Source organism: Taudactylus pleione, unplaced genomic scaffold (assembly GCF_031769625.1).
Source record: "Taudactylus pleione unplaced genomic scaffold, aTauple2 ptg000609l, whole genome shotgun sequence".
NCBI lineage: Eukaryota > Metazoa > Chordata > Amphibia > Anura > Myobatrachidae > Taudactylus > Taudactylus pleione.
The window spans coordinates 11,695,385-11,717,647 of NW_028285011.1; the positions used below are offsets into that span (position 1 = coordinate 11,695,385).

General features: G+C 41.1%; 1 protein-coding gene across 2 annotated transcripts; it reads left to right on the forward strand.

Annotated features, from left to right (window-relative positions):
• The first annotated feature begins 3,218 nt into the window (after positions 1 to 3,218).
• SLC67A2 (solute carrier family 67 member 2) lies at positions 3,219 to 21,062 on the forward strand. Of its 2 annotated transcripts, XM_088454167.1 has the most exons (6): positions 3,219 to 3,475; positions 11,114 to 11,201; positions 12,647 to 12,690; positions 14,905 to 15,034; positions 16,046 to 16,255; positions 17,555 to 21,062. In XM_088454167.1, exons 1-6 carry the CDS (start codon positions 3,401 to 3,403, stop codon positions 18,340 to 18,342), a joined length of 1,335 nt encoding a protein of 444 aa, XP_088310293.1. In that variant the 5' UTR covers positions 3,219 to 3,400; the 3' UTR covers positions 18,343 to 21,062. The 2 variants fall into 2 exon arrangements, with proteins under 2 accessions (XP_088310293.1, XP_088310294.1); XM_088454168.1 differs by lacking the exons at positions 3,219 to 3,475; positions 11,114 to 11,201; positions 12,647 to 12,690 and having other exon boundaries at positions 14,958 to 15,034; positions 15,553 to 16,255.
• The last annotated feature ends 1,201 nt before the right edge of the window (positions 21,063 to 22,263 follow it).

The following is a 22,263-nucleotide window of genomic DNA, read 5'->3' on the forward strand; positions in this document are numbered from 1 at the left end:
TTTAGACAAATTTTAAAGCAATCAGTTTCTTAATCTGAAATTACCTTAGATGTTGGTCATTGTTTGTTCAACTGTTTGATTAACTGTTATGTAATCACACTTTGTGCCTTTAACACTTGGTGCTTTTAACCCCAGCTGCAAACAGCCCCTGTTGCCCCTAGACTGAATATAAAGGAGTGGTATCCTTGATTAAGACAGGCTACAACTGACTCAATTGCTCTGCTGATCAAAGGAGATAACTTGCTCTGAGTTGGAGCAAAAGCCAGGCAAGATATATACCATAAACTATGCTTCACTGAACAATATAGACTATACATGTAAAAACAATTCTATGCAAGAGATGAAATATCACATACATTTAAAAACTGCACATGATTGCATGAAGGTCTACGCAGAGTATATATGCAGTAGGCAGGATGAGAGATGAAATATCACATACATTTAAAAACTGCACATGATTGCAAGAAGGTCTATGCAGAGTATATATGCAGTAGGCAGGATGAGAGATGAAATATCACATACATTTAAAAACTGCACATGATTGCATGAAGGTCTATGCAGAGTATATATGCAGTAGGCAGGATGAGAGATGAAATATCACATACCTGAGGGATGAAATGAAATAAACAGATGATTAGTCCATATTCATGCAGGGTAACTGTTTGATTAACTGTTATGTAATCACACTTTGTGCCTTTAACACTTGGTGCTTTTAACCCCAGCTGCAAACAGCCCCAGCTGCCCCTAGACATTAAGGCCATGTTGTTAATGGCTAATGCATATTTGTTGAAAAATAAAAGCACTTTAAAAAATTGAATACAGCAGGTATTACATGTGACATAACATGTACATAACATGAGGCTTTCAAATAGAAAACATTTGATTGCAAAACAAGACTTGTGTCGTCTATACTGTCATTGTATGTATGCAGTGAGCAGACACCACCCACTTTTCATGACCTCATCTCTGTGTGCCATAAAAGCAGTCCATTTATTATGACACATGTATATTGCAGGGATAATCTGGGTTCTGTGTGAAAGGGGTCTACCCAGGAATTTCCCAGGAATTATGTGCTGTGTGAAAGGGGGTTAGGAGCAAATTCCCGGGTTGAATGATACGGGAAAAACCCGGGTTTTTGGGATTTTTCTGTCTGAAAATGGTATAAAAGATCTCTTCCACTATTCACAGATATGTGTCATAGGCACAATTTCCCAGACTTATACCTCTTTTCCACCAAAAACCCAGGTCCGACCTGGGTTTTTGGACATGGTTCCAACCCTGGTCAGACTCAGGTCAGACCCATTTACACTGCACCTTCGATCTGGGTTATTCCCAGGTCAGCCCTGTTCACACGGAACTCAAGTCTGCCCTGCTAAACCTGTCAGGTCATAAAAAGTGGGCGGTGAATGCTCCACAACCACCAATCAGCTCATTTTAGGCATGACCCAGGTCAGATAACCCGGGTTGCACCGTTTACACTGCACCATTACCCGGGTCCATCCTGGGTCCAACCCTGGTATCTACCTGGGTTGGATTGCTGGGTCACTTAACCTGGGTTATTTTTCAGGGACCCTTTTACACTGAGCTGCGACCCGGGTAGACCCAGAAAAAACCCAGGTTTTTGCTCTGGTGTAAAAGGGGTATAAGCAGTAAATTACCCGGCGGAGAAAACCTTGTTCTTATATTAGCCTATTCAGCCTATCCCTAAATCTGACCCTGTGATCAAATGTCTTTAATGAACAAGAAATAGAAAGAAGAGGGGATTATTACTCAGTGCACTTATCCTCCACTGACAAATGATGTGATCAAATGTGTCAGCTGGGACTTTCTGCCCAAGGGGCATATTTTTTAAAGAATATTTGTAGGTTATACCCCAAAACAGCTGTTTTCAGGGGGTATCCACAAATATTAAGGATCCCAGGATTTAAGGAGGGACCGCAGCAGATATTTCGGTTTATCTAGGTTTCTATAAGGGCAATATGCTCAACTCATAGTAGCCTATAGGCTACTTTATCGGCCGATACCAAACCAGGAAGAAGAGTCCTTATTGGAACCCAGCCCTGGCAAGAGAAGAATACTACATTTGTGTGAAAATTTTAATTTTCATTGCGAATTTAGTAGATATTGTCATAAAATGTTGGATATGATAAATCGGCCCCTAAATTAGTTTGGTTGGGAGGTATGACTAGAACACTGAAAGCACCATAGGACCTTTTTGCTCTAGGCTCAGCTTTGTACAGAGCCAGATATGCCAGGATTTACTGGCAGCCATGCTGGTAGTGACTGGCAGTTAAGCAACGGTAGAGCTTATTTTCCCTTCTTGCTAGGGACCTGGAAGTGACATGAGGGCGGAAGTGCAGTTCATGCCCATGACGGCCAGCTAAACAAGTTGTCCCCACTTAAACAAGTTTGTTGTCCCCTCGCGGGCTCGCCACGCTTCAGGCTCGATGGCTTGCCAGATGGTTATATTCCCCCTCTATGCCCACTTGGATGGAAGGGAATGATGCTGGACACTGGCTGATGACGTTAGGGTCCTCTCCGTGAAGGGGATTTAGACACTACCGTGTATCCACTACAAGATCTGAAAACGACTGCACGATTACAACATTGTAATCGTTCAGTCGTTTGATGAGCCTGCACTGAACGAGCAGTCATTCAGTGCAGGGTCATCAGTCATCTGGAAACATGCTGGACCTGACGATATCGTCAGGTTGACCAGCATGTTGGAAAGATGATTGATGTCTAATCGACCAGCAGGCACGCGCATCGCTGGTCGTTTTAGACACTTTTGCAAACGATCGTTATCGTTCATAAAAATCGCTAAGTGGATAACCCCCTTTACACAACAGGTTTTGGTACTTGGTTACTGAAATGACAGGTGGGTGCAATCCATGTTTCAAGTGGTCCACAAAATAATAATGACAAACTGCAAATATAGAATACCACCGGTCATCTCCATAAAAAACGGAGAAATCGGTGAAACCTATGATAATGGCAACGTTGGCAACTACGTATTTAAAACACATTAAAAACTGAGTATTTACAACTGTCAGTTATATTAATGTTGTAATTTATATACAGCTGCCACGGATAAGAGTATAAAACAGACACTTTATGGTACAGTTCCTGTTTGGTTACACATTGCACCATATATATTTGTTCCGGGAGCAGCCTTTTTTTTCCCACGTCATACATAGCTCAGACCTGAGCCGGCCCGGGGCTGGCAGCGTGATGTAACCTCTTCCTGCGCATGTGCAACGGCACTCGGCAGTTTCCGCTGAGGGACTCGGCAGTTTCCGGGTCCCTCTCTAGTAGTTGCAGTAGTTGAGCTGAGCCCCGAGCTGTGAGCGTTGGCAGCTGCTGCACTGATTGAGGGACTGTTGCCAACGGAGGATGGAGAATGGGGACCACGAGTCCAGCAAGCACCCCAAATGGGCGGAGCCTGCAACACTGCCTACACGTAGTGGGCTTCTTGGTGAGGGACGCGGCGAGTGAAGTGGGGTCAGTGCTGGGTAGTGACAGCAGGTGGAATGGGATGAATGCTGCGGAGAGAGTGACGTGGATGGGGGTTATTTTGGAGTGGGTTTGTTTGTATCACGGTGGCTTTGGTTGCATTGCATGATTGTGTCGCTATGCGATAGTGTCAGTGTCATATTGACTTGGCGTCCTTCCCTTCACTGCTTTTATTATTAATGCGTCCTACTGCTTCTCAGTTCTCTGCGTATTGTATGCTTTTAAGGAGGTCACAGTCACATAGATTATTAACATTACCAGCATTTATATTTTGAACTGATATTTAAGGTGATGACCTATAACAATGAATGCAATGTATCCTGACCACTTTACTGGCCCTTTAAGCTGGAATGTAGTACTCAAGCATGGTTGCGGATAGATCCCCTTCAGTAGATATAGTATGATGTCATCCGTTACGATCCACGGGGACAATGATTGGGAATAGTAACCTGGTCCTGTGGCGAGCCACATGCCCGAAGCCTTGGCAAGCGAAGCAAGCTTGCGAGGGTACAAATTTCGGTACTTCCGTATCTCTGCGACCCCTGGTCACGCTACTTGCATATCTTCACTATTCAGTGAAGATACGTAAGTAGCGTAAACTTGAGGAAATACCATTCGGCCCCTTGCGGGCTCGCTTCGCTCTCCACGCTGCGGGCACGGTGGCTCGCTTCGCTCGCCACATGGATTTATTCCCCCTCCATACCCACTTGGATGGTAGGGAATGGCGTTGGACATTAGTGTAAAGATGAGCCAGTGTCCATCGTCATTCCCTACCATCCAAGTGGGAGTGCAAGGGGCCGAATAGTTTTTCCTGGTTACGCTACTTACGTAGTGTAATCCGGGGGCTGCAAAGGTACGGAAGTACCCAAATTTCTTATGTTGGTGTCCTTTAAGGGTATGGAACCTCAATTCCGCCCTCACTCCACGTCACTTCCAGGTACATTAGTTGAAGGTGAACTATGCACAAACACAGGAGATGATTCAGAGTTGGACAGCTCTCTTTGGACCTGATTCAGAGTTGTGTGCTATTCATTGTTGCTGAATGTTTGGACGTAGCAGTGATGGGAATACTATTCAAATTCTGCAGGATACAGCCCCCTGATAGCATTGCAAATGCGAGTGCTACATCGTTAGTTGCGATGGTCGCAGCCATCTCAGTATAAGCCTGAGCATGTTTTAGCCAGGGATGGACATCGGAATCCTGGCATAGAATGGTTGCCGGACTACCAGCATCAAATCAAATGATGCGATGGCTAGCATCAAAACCGCTTAAGCTGCTTGTCCCAAATGTAAGTACTGGGGTTAGGGGGAGTGTTAGGCTTAGGCACTGGGGGAGAGGTTAGGTTCAGGCACCAGGGAAAGAGGGTTAGGATGCCGACCAACAAAGTGTCGGTATTCTAACCCCGTCAGTATGCCGACGATGGGATTCTGACCACCGGCATCCCGTATGTATTTCGTCTGCAACTGCTTACAAGCTGATGGGCATTGGAACACATGGAAAGCAACCCTGGTTTTATCTTTTGGAGCATGTACAGATGCATTTTGTGTATCTCCGTCTTATTCTGAGCGGATGGACCTTTACCAGACTTCTCTTTGCATGAAATCGGTGTTTCAGGCAGGAACTGGGCGGCAACAATGTGATCACACTGAACTGTTCTGTCTATTGGGAGTGTTGTGGGCTTTAATTTTGTGATACTCAGAATTGTGTGTACGGAGAAGGGAAGCCTGCTTCAGATGGATCTCTTGTACCTAGCATGGGGCTGGTGCAAGTGCTGATACTAATAATGACAGTTGCAGCTCTAAACTGCGAAAGTCTGGGCAGTGCTTCTTCCCACTTTAAGCTGCATAGATCCTTGCTTTATCTCTATGGAAACTCACATGAACACAAGGTAGTAGATCACGCATACGCATCCTCTTTGTGTCTGTCTGAGAATTAGCCCCATAGTCATCATGTATACCCACCTGATATAGGAGCATCACAAGTATATAGAAATGTGTCACTGGAAATTAGAAACGACCACTGCACACGTCTTTTCCTTGCTTTGGGGCATATTTACCATTTGCCCTGATAAATATTATTATTGCTGCATATTGGGGCAATGTATCGAGGAACTCCGTCAGGGAAGCCCGCCCATGCAAAGTGTCAAAATAAAGTGATTGCTTATGCAATCACTTCACTTCAGGGTTTGGATCCAGCATTTTTACTGCGCTTGCGCGGTCATCGGATCACACATGTACAAACGGCAGTTACAGGACAGGGATTTTTGGAACTTGGTACATTTGATAAGTTAGCAGCTCCCCAAAAAACCTATAGGAGCTGTTTTTGGGATTGACAGCGAAAGGACCGCAGAAGCTATCTCTGATATGTGCTGCGATCACCCCTTCATATTCGTACATTTGGAAAGAGTTAATATTTACGGGAAATTGCAGACAGTGGCTGAACGCTAAATGCTTTTCAAAAACAGGCTCCTCAATTGCAAAAGTGGACAGATCACTACTTCACACAACATTATTCATCTCCTGAAATAGTTTGTAATGCAGGGAACATTCTGATGATTTGATTGCAGGTTATTTTATTCCAGCACAATTCCAGTCTGGGGACACAGTAGAAAAGATGGCGATAATAGGTAGAATCAAAGGTGCTCTGGCCCAAATTAAATGTCATAAAAATTTTATTTCTACTGTCTCTGGGTGTTACATAGCGAAAGAGTGTGAATCGTCTCCTGCAAATGATATAAATATGGGTGTCTCATTGTGCTCAACGTCTGCGCACTCAAAGAAGCTCGCTGGGTGGAAACAAGCACAGTAAGGTGTAGTTTAAATTACAATCAGCCCTCCCTTTATTTCTCACTACAAACTTTGGTGCTCATAAATGTACGGTATTCCCTACTGTGTCATAGTCGCACTCTCTTTTTAAGTCAATACACCATGCAACAGCACGTAAGTTTTTATATACTCCTCTCAGCTAGTTTATTTTACCTTGACAAGTGGGAAAGGCAAGGTGTACAACATTTTGGGAGGCTCTTGCCCCTTTCTCAGTTGCAATAATTATATTTGCAACCTAGTTGAGAAATGTGAGATTCTGCCCCTTGATAATGACAATCTTTGTTCTTTATAGATATCTAAAACAATTAAAATGATAGTAAAACAATTCTTTAGTAACAGAAATTCCACACCCTGATGCTTGAAATCTAATTGTGATCAGAAGTACCCAAATTCTAGATTTGTTCTGATTAGTAACTGATATCCCAGCAATATTTAAAATGTAACTTACATGAAGTCAACCACATTTGTGTGATTGCTGGTAAAACAAATCAAACAAAAGCTTAAAGGATGGCTAGTTCAGTCTCCAAAATAGGATTGAAGACTTCAGTTATAAGCTAAACTGTAGCTACGTTTAGCAACAGCTGCTCCATATAATTTGCCTCGGTTAGTGGGATCTAGGAAAGTCATTAGTTTCATTCTTCGTAATGAGGAGTGGAAGTAGTTTCAAAGCTAGCCACAGTATGCATACGTTGTGTACTGAACAGTTATTCCTCTGTGGAGTAACAAAAAGAGCACAGCATAATTGCGGTAACATTTCTGCATATAATGTATAGGAAAGAAGAGACCAAAAATACTTTGATGTCCATAATCTTTCATTGAACTTCAGGGTAAGATGGCATGTTCATTCAGGGCCTGATTCAGACCCGGTCGTAAGTGCTGAGCGCTCGCAACCGGGTCGATGGTGGCCCACAGCGCATGCGTGCGACGGAGCCGGCTCAGTCGTGCGCATGCGTGAGACCCGGCTAGCGACGGGCAATCTCGCACCAAAGGGGGTGAGCTGTCGATGTTGAGTGACAGCTCGCCCCCTTTGGTGGGTGGGCCGGGTTGGTGGCTGCCCAAACGGAGGTGTTCCCATGAGAACGCCTCCTGTTTGGGGGCGGCCCCACTGACATCACGAGTGATGTCAGTGGAGAGATTCCGGTTCTGTTAGAGCCGAAATCTATCTGGGGCTTACGGCCACGAGACCCTACCACAAGGGTCTCGTCACAAGCCCGATGGCCATCATCATGGCCGCTCGCTATAGCTGTGGGTGGTCACCCACAGCTGTGCGAGCGGCCAGGAGCCGCACCAAAAAAAAAAAAACGCCCTGATTCAGAGCGAGCGCGCTTTCAGAGCGTCCGGCTCTGAATCAGGGCCTCATATGTTTGAGAAACCTTGCATTGTTCATATGAAGCATAGGGGATCTTGGCAGCTTTAAAGGGCAAATTGCACATATCCACAAATCCAAGAACACAAAACAACCAAGTAATCCATTAGGTGCAGATGGAGCAGACCCCATGGAAGTAATTATCACACATGATACAGGATATATAGGGTTGTATGCAACATTAATGTGCAATAATTTCCTGCTTTATATGGTTCAGAGCATGACAATAACCTTAATAATATCTGATCCATCTGAACCCTGCTTCCTCATCAGATAAATCATACACATACTGTATTTTTCTTTTGCCTGCTTTTATTGCACTGTTAAAAATCTTGGGAGCCTGGTGATAAAAAAAAATCTGTAAGTAAGGTGTTTAACTGCAGGAACAGTTTTGGATAATGAATATATATAGCTGAAGTGTTAAGGAAAAGTAACAGTGTGAATATGAGTTGATATTTATTAAAGACACATGCAATGATAATTGGTATGATGTTTGTTAAGCTTTCCCAAAGTCATGTCAGGAACAGTATCTTACCTACAGGTGATAGCTATTTGTGGATTACAGTGTAATGATGACTGCTGCTCAGAGGTTTTAAAGGACATAAGAATAGTGACATTTACTGCAGCTCAAAGAAGGTTATATGTAGACTATAGGAGACTAGTACAGCTCCCAGTGGTTGTTTCATGTGAGTTCTTTTTCCTATGGCATGCCATAGGTTTGACATATATAGGTATGACCTTACATGCATTGCTATTTTTACAATTGCTCTCTGACACTGAGGGTACTGCCTACCAGTTAATTTAGTATTGTACTCTACTCAAATTCATTTATCTTTTAGGGAACAGAGTCTCAACATTATTTCTGGTGGAATTAATTTTGCTCTGAAACCATATTGTACAGTTATTGCTTTACAGACGTTAGACCTATGTTAATAAAAAGAAAGAGAGACATTGCACCAGTGGCTCAAGGCCTGTAAACATATATCAAATACTAAACGGATTAAATACAAAATATAATTTATTAAACGATGGGTGAGATAAAATAGCTGTGAAATAGAATTGTAGGCTTTAAAGTTAAATAAGTCGGCAGATAAAGGTAGGCATACTGATACTGTGGAAATAAGTTCCTCCAAATGTCCTGTTAGTTGATAATATAATTGGGCCTACATTTTGGTGTATGGCCCTTTAAATATTCAAAAGTTTTCCAGCATAAGGTCATTGGTTACCAGTCCCATGTGTATAGTATTGGGGTCCTGGTTTAGCGATGAAAATCAACGCACAGTGGATGGTTCCCAATTAGACACAGCAAATTTGCTGGTATTACCAGGCAAGAAGGTAGTTTGATTGAAGATACTTATAGTGCAAGTGCTGCTGACAGGGTATGTCACTTGACAGGTTTTGCAAATCCTACTTGCAGCTTTCTCAAAGGTGATACTTAAATTTAAGGCCTACAATTGTATGCTGCTATATAAAGGTGGGTACACTATAGGATGATGGATCGGCCGTCCGGCCGATCCACTGTCCTATCTGACGATTGGCAAGTGTGTATGCACTTACCAATCATCGGTCTGATGTGTCGTGCCTGATGTCACAACTTGGCGGGCATTTACATGTGCCCGCCCAGTTGTGATGTCAGTCACCCCCAGCCTCTGCAGCAAATGTATGGGCAGTCGGCTGACCACCCAATCACACAGCACTGTGAGCCAATATATCTGAATATTTATCAGGTGTGCTGCATAGCCTTAGCAATATGTCTGTGAACTGTGTCGTTCAGACATAGTGTCTGTACACACACTGGCCGGTGCACACGATATATATCGGCGGTTCAATTAAATGGCCGATGTATCTGCCAGTGTGTATCCAGCATTACTGTTTTATAGCTATTTTGTCTTACCTACAGATGTCCTCACACATCTAGCCTCAATATGCCACGCAAGATGCTTGGCGCGAGTGAGTCGCCAGGTCCCGTGCAACTCTGCTGGCGTCAGGTATCTTTTTTTCCGAAAATGCATCTTGGGCACAATGTGAGGCACTAGAAGACTTTACTATTTAATTTGATATGTGACACTTGTATAGCTGTGTGCGACTAAGTCTGTATACCGAGTCTGCGACTTATGTTGCATCCTAGTCACATCACATTGCAATTAATATGCATTTTCGCCATAAAAGACACCCAATGCTAGCAAAGTTGCACTTCACCTGGTGCGTTGAATGGGACTGTATGGCACCACTGCAGCAATGGTGTGTGAGGACACATCTGTATTGTTTTTAATACATGTTCTTTAGTATGTCACCTGCTTGGTAAGCAAGTAAGGTTTACAGGCCTTGAGGCCACTGGTGCGCTGTTTATCTTTGTTTGTATTATTGTATTCCTATTGTGGGTACACACTGGCCGATATATACTGGCCAATCATTTGATCAGTCAATATATCTGCTGGCCGTCGGCCAGTGTGTACAGGTAATATGTCTGTGAACAGCGTCGTTCACAGACATATCGCATTGGCTGTGCTGCACAGCCGATGGACAGAAATGTCTGCAGACATATCTGTCCATTGGCAAGTGTGTATGGGCGGTCTGCAGACATATCTGTCCATCAGCAAGTGTGTAGACCACCCGTACACACACAGCGGCAGCTGCGGGGAGGGGGTGGCCCTGCCTCCCTGACAGCGGGGCCGGCAGCTGCCAGATAGATGATGGCCATTCAGTGTATATGAACGACCATTATCTAAAGATGTATCTACAGATATATCTTTCAGGTTTGTACCCACCTTAACTCTCTCCATTATTCAGCTGCCTGGAAGAAACACCCAGAGTAGTGCCTGTTTAATTTTTATTCTTGATATAATTACCCCCTTTTAGACTTGCGTTATATGCTTTTTGTTAGTTTACTGCCCACATACTAAAAATGTAATCCCAAGTCCTCCTCTCCCGAACAGAACTATGGTTTCCCATGGCAGGGAACCTTCCCAAGGTCTTAACATGGGTCCTCCACAGTTCTGGTGGTTGAGGGGACCAGGTGCTAGTGTCTTAAAATAATTTGTCAGTGAACATTTTTTTCAATTAGACCTAAGGTATTTTTATATTAAAAAGGTCATGTTAATACAGTGCATGCACTGGTTGCTTTGGTATATTAGTTGGACACAAGGTATGACTTTTCTCCATTTTTATTATTCTGTATTTTAAAAATGTGATGTAGGTGCAACGTTGGTTTTCTTCTGCTACTGTAAAATGTTATTTAAATTGTTTAATAAGAGATGTTGCAAGAGCTATTTTTGAATAAAATTCTGCATTTCTATCCAATCAAAAGTAATTATCTTTTATTGAGTTTATATATGTGTATGTGTGAAAGCTATATATTATGTGTGAAACTTCTTTGTTTTTTTTTTTGTTTTTTTTATTCCTTTCTAGGACCTCTTTGGTGTGAGCATGATTGTGCCATTACTAAATCATCACATTAAATCTCTTGGGGCAAGTCCAACTACAGCTGGTATAATAGGTAAGGATGTCGGAGATTAAATTAATGAGCCTCCCTACTCAACTAAAGCAAAATCCTCTATGTCTGGAACAAGGCACATGGCTACTGCCGGCAGAATGGTTATTCTCCTGCCATTTGATGTTTTATTACTGTTCTGTTATATTTTGTATTTACCTTGACTTTGTCCTGTTGCAGCTATCATTTTATTACCATCTCTGGCTGGAGTCTGAACTTGTTCAAACATCATTTTATTTGATGCACTATCACTATCAGTGTGTATTTGCATGAGCTTTATTTTATATGGTGCCACAAGGGGTCCGCGGCAGTTTACAAATAATAAGCAGAAACAGTGCTAACAAAACACAAAAAAGTACAAAAGACTAACAGCACAAAACATTGCAGAACATGAGATATAAGATCTAGCTAAACATTGCTGCATATTGAGTCATAATATTCGCAAAAACAGCACTGACTGAACCCAAAGGTTTTGTGCCTTTGTTGGCGGTGGGGAGGAGATAGTGATATTAGTGAGGGAGAGAAAAGCACACGAGGGAAGAGGGCCCTGGTCGTGAGAGCATACAATCTAATGGGGTGGGTCAGACAGAGGTGACACTGTATGCTCAGCTCATGAACATAGCATGTCCTCTAATAACTTAGGCTATATGGGAATGCTCAGTTGCTGCCCAGTTACACCCATTAAGTCACAAGTGGATATGCCCACGAATTAGGATGACTCTGAATCACCCATCATTGCTTAAAATTGCTTATGTCCAGCTATGGAGCATGTGCAATGCGAAACATTGCAAGATTCATATACAAAATGGGCTTGTGCGGAGCTCTGAATCAGTCCCTTAGTGTTTGATCATATAGCGCTAAGCCCAACCACAGCAGAGAGGCAGATATGTGTCACTTCTGGATCCCCATCACACAAGGTATAATAAAGTGAGAGCACGTTGCTGTAGGATGGTAGTTCATAGTCCTTACTTCAAAGGGGCCCCAGCACTGTTTTTCTGACTGTGACATTGTACTTCTCTCCAAAGTACTAGGGCAGGCAATGCCCCCAATTCCCACTACACCAGTGACATACAGAAACACTAAACTAATGGAGTAATTATATATCTGGAATGTGCTGTACATATAATATGGTAAAGCTAAAATAACTGGTAAAGACAGATGAGTGTGCTAGTATAATCTAGTGAGTCTGGTTTTGCAGGATTTTTTTCCAATTTCTAAATGTGTCTCATGAGGCTTTTTAGTATTACTGTACATTTGTGTCCTTTTCTTAATCCTTGGAACTAAATCTGTCTTTTGATTATGGAGTGGAATTGTCCATGATAATGCAAATGTTAGATTAATATTTGGGACAATTTTACAACTAATTTATACCAGGTTTCAGTAATGTGACTTATATTTGTATTGAACATGGTAGATTTTAATACTGATGTAACTTTTGCCCTTTTTTTTAGGTTCCTGCTATGGCATTCTGCAACTCTTCTCTAGCTCCATTGTGGTAAGAGTCACATTGGCTAATAACAGGTTTCCATATCTTAAGCAGCTCTAGGCAAGGCATTGTCATTGCACATTTTGGATGGGTAAATTAAGATTGTATTTATCATTACATATTCCAATAATAATTATATTTATATTTTAAGGTCAAGTAAAGAAAAATTTGAAATGAACATATATGAAAAGCTGTATATGACTAAGTGGAATAACATTCCTGAACTCACTGGCGTATTTATACTTCGCAAAATCAGTCCATCTCACTATTTCAGTTCTTTTGTAGCAGGTTTTCATGTTAAGCTGTGAACACACTATACGATCTGTGTACACAGCGGCATTGCGATGTAACGATAAATTTCGCGCTCCGTACACACACTGCATGATCTGGCGTGCGCCCGTGCGATGTGACGTCACATGGTGCATGTAACAACACCGGGTCAATCATTGCATTGTCCCATCTATTGTGCAGCACAGCAGATGGGACGATGTGATGAACGACAATCATTAGCGATGGATCAGACGTACACTATGATATATACGATATATCATTTCCGATCCGTGTCAGGCAATATTTCGGATATTGTGCACTTGGCTTAGGGAAGGAGGTGTGTCTCTAGGTAAACGGGCAGTTTAAATGGAAGGTTTGCAGTGTGTGGATTTGTGTATTCATTCACAAGCACAGGGTTAGTGACGTCACATTAACTTAAATTGCAGCAATTTTTTTTACCTACTGATATCCATATCACTGTTCTAAAGATGGGGAAAGCTTCAGCTGTCTCTATTAAAGTGCGGAGGAAATACTCCACTTTATAACAAAGCTGGTGTAGAAAGTCACCTTAACACTTAAATGTGTTGACATATGGACATGGTTTGTATCTGAAAATTCTAATATTTGAGTTTAGTGGTTATTTGAAACATCCATAAGGTAGAGGTCAAGGTAGTGGTGTTGCCACTAATTATCCTATGGTGTAAAGACTTCCATGGTTGACCAGCAATGACCATATAAGCAACAGAACCAATTGGTAACGCTTTTATTATTATTATCATTATTATCCTTTATTTGTATGGTGCCACAAGTGTTAAGCAGCGCCTTACAAAGTACATAAACAATTTGACAACTGACTTACAGTACAAAATAGGATAAGGACATGGATAATATACATTGCTACATTAGTGACCATAACACCTAGATATGCAACAGAGCGTAAGCAACCAAGTGTTAGGTACCCTGGTGGGGGGTAAGAAGTAGGTGAAAGTAAAGTAAGGAGAGGCACAAGAGGGTAGAGGCCCTGCTCGTAAGAGCTTACATTCTAAAGGGGAGGGGCAGACAAACAGGTGTGACACAGATGGGATAGACAGGGAGGAAGGAGCATGTAGGAGCAAGTTAGGATGGGAGCTGGAAGGCTTTGATGAAGTAGTGGGTCTTGAACGCTTTCATTTCTTCCTTCAACAATTATGTGAGCCCAGCTGTGCTGATCGTTTTCCACATGACAGAGGACCTCTAGGTCATTCACTCCTGTCTGCTTTTCACTTGTTTTACAAAAGAAAGCAGAGTATTGCTGACAAACATGAATGTCAAAAAAGTCCTCATATTCTGTGCATCCGTCAGATACCAACTCTGTTGTGACCATCAGGACTGCAGAGCTCTCCCCTGCCTTTCTGACTACATAGGTGAGGGCACATGTGCTGACGTCTGTGCTAGTCACTGGGTATGCTTGGGCAACAAGCGTGTCCACTGTGCCTTAAAACAGTGACTGTTTTACATTGTAAGTAATTCAGTAATGTTCTGGGTTGTTAAATTGACTTTGGCTGTATCAGGCTCTATATTAGCAAAGGACTGCAAATGAACCTTAAATGGAGCATTGTCTTGAGCTGACTCATGCAGTCTATGTAAATCTATAGCTATTAATCCTGTCCAACCAGAACTTCCTTCTTACTCTGTTTCCAGAATTTCTAATTTTGCTTTGAGAGAAGTATTATTCCAGTGCAGATATTCTTTTCATATAGTCACACTGCATAGTGGAAACCCTGCTGTTTCTCTCTGACAGTATGTGTTGTCCAAACAGTGCAATGTACAGGCATACAATCCTTTTATCTGGAGTCCTGTTAACCAGAAACATTTGAACACTGTAAAGAAAAATAACTTTGACATCTGAAGTTCATTCCATAAAGAGGAGCATGACACTACAGCCACTGTAAACAATTGTCGTCTTTTGTGCAGGGAAGCTGGAGCGATATCGTTGGAAGACGTTATTCTCTAATTACTTGTATTATTATCAGTGCCTTCGGTTACGGTCTTCTTGGCATATCCATTAACATTTACATATACGCTATTGCGAGAATACCAGTAGGTAAGTATAATAAGCTGGTCACTAATTTCTTAAATGTTCCTCTCTCCTACTCTGCTTAGGCAGCCATGTCTCAGTCATGTGACTGTTTACTGGATAATTTAAAAGAGACTGTAGTGTATTCCATGTTCATAGGTGCAGCCCATACAATACTGTATCTGCGTCCATTGTGTGTAGGTGAGAGGTAAACCCTTTTTTTGGATATGTTTATAATGATATGTGCATATTTGTTTTCCAAGTGCAATTTCTTTTATTTGAATCTTATTAACTTGGTCACTTAGCTTAATATGATTAAATATAATTTGATTTTAGTAATGCATATTTTCCTGTCTTTGTGGTGTCTTATGAATTCTACAAAGCTTTTACCAGTGTTATAGCCAGTTTTGTTTTCATGTTATTTGCTTTATTAAATTAATTTGAATAGATATATAACAAACACTGTGATAAATTGTTTTGACAGAGTCCTCCACAATGTATGTCACTCCTGCAGTTCCCTGACTGGGTTTTTTTTTCCTTTTTAGAGGAGGAAGTCTTGAAATTTCGGCACTTGTGACACTGTACAAAAGTATCCTGTAAAGAAATGTATCATACAGCAGTGTGGCTTGTTTTGTGACATATAAACTGGGGCACTACTGAGTGTTCATATTATGGGGCACTACTGTGTGGCCTAATATGAACTGGTACGCTACTCTGGCATAATATGAACTGGAGGCACTACTGTGTGGCTTAACATGAATTAGGGGCACTACTGTGTGGCATAATATTGAACTGGAGACACTGCTGTGTGGTATGCAGTGTGTCCCTCTCTGAACTGCACGTACGGTCCTTACCCAGTACAGTCACATACAAATTGTTGTCCACTTTTGCCCTTATCGCAGGCCTAAACACTTAAAAGAAAACACTTATTTTCTACTCACATGAGTTTGAATCTGTTTTATATTGTTTTTACCAGTAAACTAGGAGTCTATTTTATATTCAGTTTTGTAAAAACAAAAATTGTTTCCACCCTAACAGGAATTTTTAAACATTCGCTCTCCATTTCAAAAGCATTCCTCTCAGACCTTGTTCCTGAAAGAGAGCGCCCCCATGTAATGGGAAGGTTTAATGCAGTGTCCAGCATTGGGTTTATCCTGGGGCCTGTTGTTGGTGGTTACCTTACAGAGTTACATGGCGGTTTTTATATTACCTCTCTCCTCTGTTCTGGTATATTCATAATAAATGCAGGTATGTAATGTAACATTGTAAACCAATATGCTGAATAGTTTTATTATATATAATTTAGGTCATATAACCCTGTTTGTTTATGTTTTTAAAAGGAGACAATTTACTGCAATTTAAAACTTCTGTGTAGCTAAAGTATTATTTTTACAGTTTTTAGTTACGACCCCCTGCAAACAGTAAACTTGCATTTGATGCTGTTGCTACTCTATTTGTGCCTTTCCTATCCAAGATATGACAATAGTAGCCTAAAGAGGCCTATCCATTACGCGACCTGAAAAACTGAACGACTAGCGTTCAGTCCTTCAGGTCGCCGGGTGCGGTGCCCGCATTGAACGGCGTTCACTGAATGTCATTCAGTGCAGGATCCCCCAACATGTGGAACCTGACGAGCATCGTCGGGTTGACCAGCATGTTCCGTAGATGGTCAGGGTCGGCAAGGACTCAGCGTGCATGCGCATCGCTGGTCCTTGCCGGCTATCCATTAGACGACTTTCTAAACAATGCTACCAAAACCTCCTGTGAGGGCTCCAACTGCACTAGTGGCTATACAAAATATCTATTGGTCATATTGCGCAATGTTTAGATTGTAATAATGTAATTGGATAGCAAATATGTGAACCTGAGTAATTTATAGTAATTAAGATATTTTTTTCAGTTGCCTTTTATTCAAATTTGATGCTTGGAGCCACAATGATTACATTAGTTGCAGATGTGTCCTCATACACTATTGCTGCAGTTGTGCCAAACAGCTGTTCTGAGCACCAGGTCCCGTCTAATGGCTTGCGCCAAGCATCTTTTTTGTGTCTTTTTACCCCGAAATACGTCTGTCGCAAACGGATGGTGCTGCACTTTTTAATTTGATATGCAACACTTGTTTATCTGTGTGCGACTGAGTCTGAATCTGTATATGAAAATGTCTACTATGCCGCGGCTTTTTTTCCACGCCAAGGTCCGCTGTGCTTCATATATAGATTCAGTCGCACACACAGGAATCAGTGCAGACTTGTGAAGCTGTTTGTTGAATCTGCGTGTGACTAAGACTTATTTTCTTGTGAAAAAAAACACTTGACGCTAGCTGAGCTGCATAGGACCTAGCGGCTCACTAGCGCCAAACGGCTTGCGTAAAGCTCATTTGAGGCTAGGTGTATAAGGACATATCTGTATTAACTGGAGCTAACAGACGTTAAATTAACTAATTGTCTATCTAACCTGATTTTTACTAATTTCGAACAACCGTGGTAAAAATATAATTGTATATATTTGAACATTTAATTTGTCATTTCCCTCATTTACAACTTGCAGGTCTAGTTTGGATTATGCCACAGGTTGAGGACAAGTTGAGCAGTGGGACACTACCTAGCAGTGTTTGTTTACAGAATAACCTGACATCAGAGCTTGGTGTTATGTTACATGCATCACAGGAGGACAATGGGATCAAACCAAATACACCTGCACAGACTTTTTGGGCACAAGTTGTTTCAGTCTTTAAGAAGGTAACAGACGTGGCTGTATCTCAGATGTGGGACATATTTTTAGTTCGTTTACTAATGGCAATTGCGGTGATGCTGTATTACAGCAACTTTGCTTTGGCTATGGAAGAAAGATTTCATATGACTCCGCGGATGACTGGCTACTTAATAAGTTATGGCAGTACCCTTGGTGCTTTGGCTGGTTTTTCACTGGGACCACTTACTAGACTTTACCAGTATAACACTTACACAATGTTGTTACATTCCAGTGTTCTCACATTCTTTTCCATCCTGCTGTATTCTGTAGCCCCTAAAATGTGGATAGTTATTTTGTCTTCAACGTTCTTGGCCTTTTCTACGAATATAGGGAGGACATGCATTGTGGACCTAGAACTTTCACTGGGTGAGAAGCATGGAAGTGGTACACTTATAGGAGTTGGACAGTCGGTAACATCGGTGGGACGCATACTCGTTCCCCTCTTCTCAGGAATTGCACAAGAATATAGCCCTTGTGGGCCACCTCAGCTTGGTGCTGTTCTGGCATTAGCATCTATATTTCTGATGTACAAAAGTAAATCATATTATAGTAGCTCAACGCAAAGCAAACATAAAAGGGAATGAGAAACTTCCCCTTGAAAGAAAAATGAGGAGAAATATGAAGAACCTTTAATTGAGGCATGTTCAATAACTACTGTTACTATAGATTGGCATTTGGTAAAGACATTTTGCTATTTCTTTAAAAACCTTAACATGCATACAGTATGTGGGTATATAACTAGTGCTTTTATTGATAATAGTAATCATAACCACTATTTATAAATTGTACCAAGTGTTTTATTCTAATGGCCATTCTACTGTTCTAGACTGCCAAGGGCCTGATTCAGAGATGGATGCAATGCTGATATTTACACAGATTGAGCGATTGTTTGCCATTGTGCTTGCGTGTAAGCTGCACTGCATATGCACATCGATTTTAAATTAGGAATACATTCACACACGGGATTCACTCACAAAGTGAGTGACAGGTAGTCAGCATTTGGGGAAGGTAACAGGGTGGTTAGAAAAACGCAGGCATGTCGGACCATTTAAACACCGTGGCGTCCATAATTTAGCAACTGTGTTCTTGCTTGCAGCAGTAGAGCCATTTGCCTGTGTGGAGACTGGCTATGTCTTCGGCATCTTAGACTTACTCATGAGGCTGATGAGCGCCTGATCTGCGTTTTGATGTGTCCGGTTTTGTGCGTGAGATGCTTTAAGTGGGCGTCTCTAAGCGCTAGATATCGAGTGAGTCATTAGCATATTTTTTTCAATGGTGATCCGTGGCAGATTGCAGCTGCAATGGCATTTGGTCCATCTCTGAATCAGACCCCAATTCAAAGAGATTGCTTTGATTCACACATTTTCATACAGGACACTGTTATCTGATACTTTTAGTGTATGTCTTAACTTTCCCTAATTATTATTTAAGTGAAATGTCGGTAGGATATAGAGAAATAATTTCTAGAACAATTGGCATCAAGCTTAAGGACATTCAAGGTTATTTTTTTGGTGCTTTGTACTCTTTTAGCAATTCAGGTAAGAAAATGTAATAACATATTCTGTATGCATTACTCTACTAATAGTATGCCTTTATCTCAAGTAGTGGCACAAGTTGTTGAATTATTCGAAAATACTGTAATTGATTCTAATTATTATGCAGTAATATATAATTTAAGAGATGTTCCATTGTACTACTAAGCTTTGTGTGGTGCGCTGTCTCTTTTCCGGTCTTGCACAGTGTCCGTGTAGGTGTGCTTGAGTAAAATAAACTTAAAATTAGTACAGAAATATTTGCAACAATGCTACCTTGTAAATACTGTGGGACATACATCTAGGGCCCCATACTACCGATTTGGCAATGAAATATTTTGTTACACGGACATCGATGATCCATGATGCGTTGTGGATCGGAGAAAAACATGTTAAGAATTCCGGCTCTCCCATCCTGATCATTTTCTGATCAGTGAATCGAGGATTTCCAACATGTTGGATTTCCCCAATTCCCCAGTGTCAGCAGAACAAGGAATTGGAACAATACATTGCAGATGTATGGGCCCCATAATACTGTTAAATGGAAACTGGCTTTACATTCCTGAAATTGCAATGCAATCTGCAGTGAAACTGCAGCACTAATTTGATATAGTACGCTTTATTCCAAAATGTGTCATACAGTGTAACTAGGATTTAATTTATTGAAATGGGAAGTAAATCATATGGGCTAAGTATGTTGGGCAAGAGAACATGTGAAGACCTATATTTATACTGCACACGTATATACATGTCTTACATGTTCTGGGGGCAGATAGTTTAAAATATTCTATCAATATAAGCAGATAATAAGTAGCATGTGTAGTTAAAAATTTGTAGAAGTATACATAGTTATAGGAGAACATTACACATACTGTATCTTAGGCACAATCGTTGTGTGGTGACGGGTAATGGGAAAGAAACTAAGTATTTTCAATAAACCGTTTTTTTCAGGAAATTGTCAAAATAAATAGTGATTTGTGGTTGCAATCTCTAGTGGGCAGTGTCCGACTGGCACATAAAGGGCCCATCAGGGAAATAAATATCAGGGACCTCGCTGAAGGGCTGTGACCATCTGCAGTGAACAGAGGCATGGCCAAAAATTAGAGGGGACGTGTTCAGCCTGTGGAGTATATAAAGAATAACGGCAGTAATATAAAAAACTATGTGCAAATAAGTGATGAAAACCTGGGTTGTCACTGATTAATCAATAGACCTCATAGGATGGAATTCATTTGTTGCGTGGTTGTTAGCAATTTCTGAGTAAGGTCAGGGCTTGTACAAGTGTGCATGAGGCTGCGATGGTACTCGATTGTACCGATGGTTTCGCTATGCTCCTAAACATTATTGATGTGAGTAAGGTAAAGTGGGCGTCCTTATATTGTTCTGAGTTTGCATTGCGATTGCAATGGATTAGCATACTATCGCAGTTGAACTGCGTGCGTACACAATATTGTGATCCGTAGTGAATCAGGCCCTAGATTTGCAAACGTCTATTTTACTCAGTGGAACATGAGGCGTTCTTGCACAAGTTAAAGCTGGTTTTGCACTGTACAGCAGACAGATTGCACTTCATAAATGACCTCCACTGACAACACCTGTCATCTATGTAATATTTGTTATGAGAGTGTTATCAAATAATATGAAATGTCATTTTTTTTATTAGGAACTCTTGAAGTTCAATGTTACAATGTCTAATGAGATGTATCTTTTGGGGAGTAATGCTGGATGTCTGTTTCTGTTTTTCTATGTAAAATAAAACACTAAGAAGTGCAGTCTCCCGTAGCATTTTTATCATGCTTGTTCACATAGCTCACAAAAGTCCTATGTTTTGCAGATCCAAATTTTCAGTGTCCCCAAAAGTGTGGGGATCATGGTAAAATGACTGTGCTCGTCGCATTTCCAATTTATTTTCCCCAACAATGTTTAAAGGATTTTATTCATACAAGTTTCTAGCACAATCAAACCTAATGTTTGTACATTTCTGAAGGACTTTGCTTGCTGAAAGCAGCATATATTTTTATTAGTTATATTTTTGGGCCGCATGATTTAATATTATATGCAGTATTTTTTGGGAAAATGCCCTCATTGGCCATATTGCTGTGAAGCCGAATGTAATAAAATATAATCCTTGCAATATTTTAACAAAGCATCTAAAACTTTACAGGTTTGGTATGGCATGTCGACACAATGTCGGCATGGTCTGAATGTCGACATTCATAATGTCAGCATTATGAGAATGTTTACATTTGTCATATGAACATGTTTATTATGTCGATAGTCATAATGTCGACACACCTACAGTATATTAACCTAACCCTAATTTCACATTGACATCATTCTATTTTTAACATGCTGACATTTTGACAGTGTCAACAGTGTGAATGTCAACATGTTAAATTTTCACATTCTGAACATGTCGGCATTATATTGTCTATATTTTGAAAATCCACATGTAATCCACTACTCCATGGTAATGACCTGGGGAAAAACAAGTACCGGCAGGCATATTGTACTTCATAGGAATGGGAGTTGATATGGGTGAAATATTTGTCAAGATCATTTCTGGTAAGTTATCATTGATCAGTGCGGAATAAGCAAATATAATTTAATGATATGCAGTTCTAACTGGGTGTGAGAGACAAAGTATAAAATGTAATGTTTAAAGGTCACTCAATAAAGATTAATAGTTGTCAAATTGACTTTTCCATATAAGGGATATGAATGTTTAGTCTATTGTTCAAACTTCAGTAGGATCATAGATACAGATAGACCAGCAGAATGGTTGAAATAATTCTTGTTATTAGACAGTGAGTCTGATACAGAGATGGACGCAGGGTCAATGATGGGCATTGGCAGACTTTTTTTTCCGTCTGCACATGATCCTGAGCCACAGCGTGCATGTGCCCTGATGGTAATCGTTGGGGGATGCAGAACGAATTTGGACGTCAAGAGAGGCAATTTCAGTGGACGGTT

Excerpts from the sequence above, each read along its gene's own strand:
- SLC67A2 (XM_088454167.1), top strand. The coding sequence starts at position 3,401 with ATGGGGACCACGAGTCCAGCAAGCACCCCAAATGGGCGGAGCCTGCAA. Across the intron at positions 12,691-14,904 it reads TCTTCTCTAGCTCCATTGTG|GGAAGCTGGAGCGATATCGT; the intron begins GTAAGAGTCACA and ends TCTTTTGTGCAG. Across the intron at positions 16,256-17,554 it reads TATATTCATAATAAATGCAG|GTCTAGTTTGGATTATGCCA; the intron begins GTATGTAATGTA and ends TACAACTTGCAG.